The 8387-nt window shown below is 37.6% G+C and overlaps 3 protein-coding genes across 3 annotated transcripts; 1 reads left to right on the top strand and 2 right to left on the bottom strand.

The window, feature by feature from the left end:
- Positions 1-745: 745 nt before the first annotated feature.
- EAH_00018120 (hypothetical protein, conserved) lies at positions 746-2696 on the bottom strand (the record flags this gene model as incomplete). Its single annotated transcript, XM_013397525.1, has 2 exons — positions 746-1313; positions 1528-2696. 2 exons carry the CDS (start codon positions 2694-2696, stop codon positions 746-748), a joined length of 1737 nt encoding a protein of 578 aa, XP_013252979.1.
- A 504-nt stretch (positions 2697-3200) lies between these two features.
- EAH_00018110 (hypothetical protein) lies at positions 3201-3482 on the top strand (the record flags this gene model as incomplete). Its single annotated transcript, XM_013397524.1, has 1 exon — positions 3201-3482. The coding sequence occupies one exon, from the start codon at positions 3201-3203 to the stop codon at positions 3480-3482; it is 282 nt and encodes a 93-aa protein (XP_013252978.1).
- Positions 3483-4683: 1201 nt separating this feature from the next.
- On the bottom strand, positions 4684-5822 carry EAH_00018100 (hypothetical protein; the record flags this gene model as incomplete). Its single annotated transcript, XM_013397523.1, has 2 exons — positions 4684-4840; positions 4969-5822. The coding sequence occupies 2 exons, from the start codon at positions 5820-5822 to the stop codon at positions 4684-4686; spliced, it is 1011 nt and encodes a 336-aa protein (XP_013252977.1).
- Positions 5823-8387: the final 2565 nt, after the last annotated feature.

Raw genomic sequence — 8387 nt, 5'->3', positions numbered from 1 at the left:
AAACAAATAAACATCTCTATTGTTTATATAATTAAATAAAACAATAAACCTCTTTTTTGTTTACTTAACTAAAAGAACTATATTTTTATTTATTTTAATTTATTTAATAAATCGAAGAAAATTTTTAATAAATTTAATTCACAAATTTTTGGTTTTTGTTTCTGGCGAAGAAAACCTCAAAAAGAGTTATCTGTATTGTAAATAAATAAATAATAAATAAATAATAAACAAATAAATAAATAAATAGTAAAGCAAACAAATAAATAAACAAATAAATAATAATCAATAGTATCAAATAGTAATAAATAATAACAAATAACAAAGAATAAACATTAATAAGTAATAATAAATAATAATAAATAATAATAATTAATAATAATAAATAGTAATATATAATAATATAATATATAATAATATATAAATCCAAAGATAGCCGTAATAATAAAATATACAAAAAAATAATTTACAGACGTCAAAATAAAAATCTGCTGCCCTGGGGCATGCAAAACGCCGACTCTATTTTTATTATATACAAATAAATAAATAAATAAATATATATATATATATATTTATAATGTTTAATTTTATTGTTTTGTATTTTATTATGATGAATGCCTATCTGAATGCACACTGCATTAAATATAAATAAATATATATAAATGTATGAATATATATATTCATATATCTATATATATATATATCTTTGTTGTCTTATGTTTATATTTGTTAATTATTTTTTTGTTTGTTATTCCACTTCCCTAGTGCTGCTGTTGTCGCTACGCAGAGGGAAGAATTGTATATCTGCTGCTGCTGCTGCTGCTGCTGCTGCTGCTGCTGCTGCAGCATTGTGCAAATTTGTATCCAACACTGACGCCGAATCTCCCCAAAGAAAACGCAAACCATTCAATGATTGCTGCTGCTGCTCTAGCTGATCCTGCTGCTCCTGCTGTTCCTGCTGCTGCTGCTGCAGCTGCAGCTGCAGCTGCTGCTGCTGCTGCTGTTGTTGTTGTTGTTGCTGCTGATCTGGCTGCTGCTGTCCCTTATAAAAATGCTCTTCTCTGTCTTTATTTGTACTATGTACAGCGGAGAAGTCGGTAGGCCGCAGATACACCCGAAGATCATCTTGCTGCTGTTGCTGTTGCTGCTGCTGTTGCTGTTGCTGGTGCTGCTGCTGCAGGCCAAAAGGAGGAAGTGCATTGAGCTTGCTGCTGCTGTTGAGTGCTGCTTGTTGCTGCTGCATTTCTTCTTCTCTATCTTCGCTTCCAGCCGTTGCAGTAGGAGTGCCTGGGGCCTTCTCTGTAGTCTCGCCGAAGCTGCAAAGCGAAGCAAAACGGTTTGCTGCAGTTGCTTCTGCTGCTGTTGCTGCTGCTGCGTCTCCGTCGGCCTTTATATACGCGGTGAAACTGCCCCCAATTCGCCCGTTGCAGTTTCCGTGCTGCTGCTGCTCCCCATCTGCTGCTGCTGCTGCTGCTGCTGCTGCTGCCACGTGTTTCATTGGTGCTGCATTGAACGCTTCGCGGGGTACACGTCCTTGCTGCGCCTCCTGCTGCACCTGCTGCTGCTGATGCTGCTGCACGTGCTGCGGCTGCTGCTGCTGCACATGCTGCTGCTGCTGCTGCACGCACTGCTGCTGCATGTGCTGCTGCTGCTGCATCTGCTGCTGCTGCATGCACGCACTGCTGCTGCATGTGCTGCTGCTGCTGCATCTGCTGCTGCTGCATGTGCTGCTGCTGCATGTGCTGCTGCTGCTGCTGCTGCTGCTGCACGCACTGCTGCTGCATGTGCTGCTGCTGCTGCTGCATCTGCTGCTGCTGCACGTGCTGCTGCTGCTGCATCTGCTGCTGCTGCTGCAGACTGCAAGGCCTAGCAGGGCTCTCTTGCACTAGCTGCAGCACCGACCGTTCAATGTTGAAGCGGTAGTCGTTGCTGCTCTCGCCCCAGCAGGTACTGACACCCCACTCCCCTTGCTGCTGCTGCTGCTGCTGCTGCTGCTGCTGCTGCCAGTTTGTTGCCTCGAAAGGAAGCAAACAGCGGTGCTCGTCTTCCCACCCATGAAAGACATTCTGCTGCTGCTGCTGTTGCTGCTGCTGATTGTGCTGCTGCGGCGGAGTGGGCCTGCATGTTGCATTTGCATGCTGCATTTTGTCTGCAGCAGCAGCAGCAGCGGCTGCTGCTGCTGCTGCTGCTGCTGCTGTTTTTCTTGTTCCTTTAGTACTTTCATCGGGGTGTGATGAGGAAGGCAACTGCGCATTTAATTTTTTGTTGTTTTTAATTGGAGAGTCAAATAAAATAAAATCTTTCTCTTCGTCCCACTCGCCTGCTAAAAAGAACGGGTTGCTGTTGCTGTTGCTGCTGCTGTTGCTGCCAAATACCTGCTGCTGCTGCTGCTGCTGCTGTTGTTGCTGTTGCTGCTGCAGCATCTGGTGGTGGTGCTGCTGGTCGTTGAACATAGGATCCAAATGGGTATAGTGAATATCCTCTTGAGCTTCTGCATGCCATCCAGCCCCCAACTGATTGACCCACTGCTGCTGCTGCTGCTGCTGCTGCTGGTGCTGCTGCTGCTGGTGTCTGTATGCCTGATGATCCGCATGAATTGAATACGTTTGTTGCTGCTGCTGACTCAGGTTGGGGGGTACGAGCGCTTTAAACGACCAGATGTTGCTGTTAAGAAAAGCATAATTATTGTCTTCAATCATAGGACAAGCTGAAGGGCTCCAGCATACAGTTGTTTTCTTATGAAGCACAGCACCTTTAGGAAGTAAATATTGTTTTGATTGCACGTATGTACAATGATCATTACCTGCTGGGGTGTATAATCTGTATATTTTCGAAAAAGGTTCAGATAATAATAAATCTTGAAGTTTCGGGTGTCCGTACACCCCAGCATCTAATCGTTCATGAGTAATCCACCTAATTAAATCTTTTAATTGAGCAAGAAATATACCCAAAGGCTCTGGATCTACTATGCGACGCATTGCTCTTAGCAGCTGTTGTGTTGCTGCTGCTGCTGCTGCTGCTTTGCTTCCTTTCGGATCTATGAATCTTCTCTGTAAAAAATCTTTTGCTGTTGCTGTGCATGCGGCAAGAGGTATTAATGCCTTATCTTTGTATGTTAATAGCCTAGCCCATGATGCTAATTGAATCATTTGAATTAAATGTGCTAAACGCATATTTTTAAACGCTTCAACTTCTTCTCTCAAATGCTCAGCCAGTGCATAACGACCTTCAAAAAACGAACAAAACGACTGGCTGCTGCCTTCTCTCAGCTTTTCTATGAAATACCTAAACGCAACATGAACAAAAGCAGCAGCAGCAGCAGCAGCAGCAGCAGCAGTAGTGGTAGTAGCAGTAGCAGCAGCAGCAGCAGTAGTAGTGGTAGTAGTAGCAGCAGCAGCAGCAGCAGCAGTAGTGGTAGTAGGAGTAGCAGCAGCAGCAGTAGTAGTAGCAGCAGCAGCAGTAGCAGCAGCAACAAGGGGGATTAAAAATTTATCAAAAATGATGTAAATAAATAAATAAACGACAAAAAAGAATAAATTATATTTGTGCTAAAACATTTATTATAAATATATTTTATTATTTATTATATATATAATATACATAATATGTATATTTTAAATTATATCTACAATCATATATGCATATATATTTACATATATATTTATATGCGCATCTTTTTACAGTTTATTATTGCGTGAGACGATTACCACTTGTTAATTATTATAACGGGTTGAATTAAATAAATTAAAACAAATAAAAATTAAATAAAAATAAATAAAAATAATTAAATTAAGTATTAAATTAATTTAATTAATTTCGTATTGGGGCGAGCAAAATCGAAAAACAAAACAAATAATGAGTAAAGACAGAAAACAAAATAAAACAAAATAAACAATAAATAAAATAAATTAATTAATAAAATAGATAATAAATAAAATAGATAATAAATAAAATAGATAATAAATAAAATAGATAATAAATAAAGTAAACAATAAACAAAATAGATAATAAATAAAATAGATAATAAACAAAATAGATAATAAATAAAATAGATAATAAATAAAATAGATAATAAATAAAATAACAAGATGAATAGACAAACTAAATCATAAATAGATAATAGAAAGACTAAAATAGATAATAAATAAAATAAAAAAGATAAATAATAATTAAAATAGATAATAAATAGATGCATACTGAGTAAAATAAACTAACTTGTTGAATGCAATCCACTGTTCAGGTGTATATACATTATCTTTTGCTCTTGTATCAACAAAACCTTTGAAATCTTTAGGCTCTTGATTTTTATTTAATAACAGCACCCATCCGTCTTCTCCTTTAACTCTTCTTTCTATCTTTAAATAAACATTTTCAGACATCATTGCGAGACCGACGACTTCAGAGGGCAGCCAAGCTGCTGCTTCTGTTTTCTTTCTTAGTTGGTGTGCTACTTCACCTGCAAAAGGTTTAATACCTTCTTTATATAAGAATTTAATGCAGCTAAGTAGAGCATTTTCGAGTGTATGCACAGCTTCTATCCCCTTCTCATTTAAAAACAAACAAAGCCCTGAATTCTCTAAACGCGGTATCAGACAACCATCAGATAATCTCCAAGCATCAACACCTGCAATTCTTTGCCTTTGTACTTCTTGTTGATTAGATCTGCACACTGTTTTAAACGTACCATCACCTAAAGGCATTAAACAAAGACAATTTAACGGGTACACAAGGCCTATGCGACGGGAAGAAATAGAAGAAGAATCGCACGTAGTACTGCTGCTGCTGCTGCTGCTGCTGTTGCTGCTGCTGCTGCTGCTGCTGTTGCTGCTGTTGTTGTTGCAAGCTGCAGATACACCGCAAACAGATAATGAACCCTTTCTAGCAGAGCATAAACAGCTTCTCATCAACTCCAATTGATGTACATAATGAGCGCCTGCACCTGCTTTTCTTAGTGCTGCTGCAGGAACACACACAGAAGCCGGTTGCTGCTGTCGCTGCTGCCGAACTGCAGCGCGTTGCTGCTGCTGCTGATGCTGCTGCTGCTGATGCTGGTGCTGGTGCTGCTGCTGTTGTGGCAGAGGATGTTGCTGTTGCTGCTGAGGCTGACAATGAGCATGAGCATGGCCATGAGACAGATGCTGCTGCTGCTGCTGCTGCTGCTGCTGCTTGGCGTTGGTGTCTGCAGCAGGAGGAGGAGGAAGCGGAGGTGTTGGAATCTGTCTTTGAAAGACAAATGAAGACTGAGAACAATCAAAGGCATGGCGAGAGCACTGCGAAGGCCTGCTGCGTCTCTGAGGAGGCGAGACAGGAGGAGATTGCTGCTGCTGCTGCTGCTGCTGCTGCTGTTGGTGCAGCTGCTGCTGCTGCTGTTGCTGCTGCTGGCGAAGAGCTTTCGAGTTGCTTCGAATAAGCCTTTCTGCTGCAGCAGCTGATTTTGAGTTTGCCGGGGAATGAACAGAGATAGGAAAGCCACGGGGGTGTGGTGAAGACAAACAATTGTCTGCTTCTGCAGATCCGCCGCTGCTGCTGCTGCTGCCCTCGGTGCTGCTGTCGCTGCTACTACGGTGCCCGCTGCTGTTGCTGTTGCTGCTGCCGTTGCTGCTGCTGTTACCGTTGCTGTTGCTGTTGCTGCTGGGTTCGGAGGCTTTCACAGGCCGCATGCTGCTGCTGTTGCTGCTGCTGCTGTCGCTGTTGTTGCTTGCTGCAGCTCTAGCACTTGGCTCTTCTTCTGGGTTAAGAATAGAGTTGAGGCTGTACACCTCCGATAGAGCGGGGAAAGCCGCAGCGTAGGAAGCGGAGTGTCTGCCGAGTTGCTGCATTTGCATTTGTTTTCTTTTTGCTGCTGAGACGAAGCTGCACAGACTAAATGGGTTAAAAGAAGAAAAAAGAAGAAAGAAAAAAGAAAAAGGGTGCAAACGAATAAAAAGAAATAAACAAAAAACGGTATTAATTAAGCCAAACACAAAAACAATAAATTTGAACAAAACAAACAAAGATTCGCAATAAAAGACTTAACTGAGTTAGGGTGTATCTGCAGCTTTTGCAGCCCTCTTTGGGGTAATATGAAGGAAATCCGCTGAAATTTGCGTTGAATAAGAAACAAAGTAATAATAAAAGCCAAACCAAAGGCAAATAGAGGCAAAAAAGAGGAAATAATGGGTGTATTTTCAAGGAATGTTTCTATTGCGTCGTGTCAACGGGCGAGGGAAACTGGGGTTTAATTCTGCCGAACCCCTGGCAGAAAGTGCAAGATAAATGGATTGAATGAATATTAAGACAAAGTCTAAAGGAAAAATGAATATTTTATTCATTTAAATGAGCAAAACCTCCGAAAAAGATTTGCAGCAGTCCTTCATGATTGAGCTGCACAGCGGGCGTAAACTCTTAGATAGAAAGACCAATGGTTTTTCGCCTTGTGCATTCATCTTATTGAATAAGTCAAGCAAATAATATCTATTTAATTATGTTTAATACTATTTAATTTAATTTTATGTTTTTATTTATTTTTTACACTTAATTTCAACCTATTGACCCTCTTTTACATTGAATTTCTGTATTTCTCTCTCCAGCACTGACAGACACCCCACTTCCTCGTGCTGTATCCATCAAAATAAGAACTAAAGAATAAAAAGTAAAAAATAAAATAAATAATATAAATAAATAATAAAAATAATTAAATTAACTGCATTAATTATACTTTTTTTCCTAAAATTGCAGCAAAAAAGAAAAACTTATTTAATACAGTCAAACAGCAGTAGAGACACCCTATCGTCCGTATGAGAGTTTTATACATTTTCTCTCCTCAAAACATATTATTAAATTAAAAATATTATATATTGTTTATGATGTAAAATGTACTATTATATTAAATATGTTAACGCACAATATATTATGTATTATTTATATTATAAAATATATTATTAAGTAAATATATACTAATAGTTTATAATAAATAGTTATTAAGTAAATATATACTAATAGTTTATAATATAAATAATATTATTAAGTTAAATACATTACTTCGTAATATACAATGTATTTTTAATAATATAAAATATACTATTAAATTGCCTATGTTGATTTAGATTATATATTTATTGTATAATAAACAAATCACCAAAACTTAGCCGCTATTAATTCAAACAATTAATCAGCAAGGCCAGCAGGTTTAAAAGAAGAGAAAGCAGTTTATAAAACAAACAAAAGCAGAGAATAATAAATAAATTAATTAATTAACCAATTTAACAACGCCTATAGTATACGCATACGATAACAATATACAGATATATATATATATATATATATATATATATATATATATATATATAAATTTAGGCTCTAAAAGAAGATATATTTAACAGTTAATGAAAGTTCAAACAAATTGAATAACTTATTTGAATTATTTGTTCTTCCTGGAGTAAAAAGAAGAAAAATAAATAAATTAAGACGGCGCTATCTACAAAACTTCGTGCCCAGCTTAGCAAACCCAAAAAAGAAATATGTTTTTAATTAATTTATTTATAATAGAATAAAGGGATGTGTTTATTTATATTATTAATTAACTTAATTATAATTATTTTTTATTTATATATCTATATTGTCTTTGTTTCTAAGAACAAAAATGTTGTTATAACATCTGCACGCTTAAATTGCAGCCAACAGAAACAATAAACAAAATGCTACAGAACATATAAACCCTAAACCCTAAACCCTAAACCCTAAGCAGGTAACCCTAAACCCTGTACCAGAAGCCCCTAAGCCCCAAACCCTAAACCCTAAGCCTAAAAACCCAAACCCTAAATTCTACACCCTAAACCCTAAACCCTAAACCCTAAACTCAGTCTGCTGGGTCTGTATTTCCTACATAGTATTCGGTGCTGCACTTAATACGTCTAAGTGGCGGACTGCAGCAGCAGATGCTGCTGGTGCTGCTGCTGCTGCTGCTGCGTCTGTACTTTGCTTGCTGCCGCGTTGCTGTTGCTGTTGCTGTTGCTGCTGTTGCAGGCTTTGATTCTCTTTACTCTTTGAATATTCGTTTTTGTTTGTTTTTTGAACAATGCAGCAAAAGGGCTAAGGAAGACCAAACAAAGGCTTAAAGAGTTTGTTGTTAGAAAAAAAAGCGAACGGTGTACATACAGTGGAGTGTATATACACCTGAGCTGTTTCTATTTTTGTGTTTCTTTTTAATCGCCAACCCATGCATGCATTTCTTTATCACTACTTTTACACAAAAAATGACAGTAAAGCTGTACATATAATATATATATATATATACATATTTATACATTATATATATGTATATATGTATATATGTTTACATATATATATATATATATATATGTATACTTCTATCTTTACATACATATATATATATATATACATACATATAT

This window comes from Eimeria acervulina, genomic scaffold (assembly GCF_000499425.1).
Source record: "Eimeria acervulina Houghton genomic scaffold, Eah_scaff118, whole genome shotgun sequence".
Taxonomy (NCBI): domain Eukaryota; phylum Apicomplexa; class Conoidasida; order Eucoccidiorida; family Eimeriidae; genus Eimeria; species Eimeria acervulina.
This window is presented reverse-complemented; position numbering and strand designations above follow the sequence as displayed.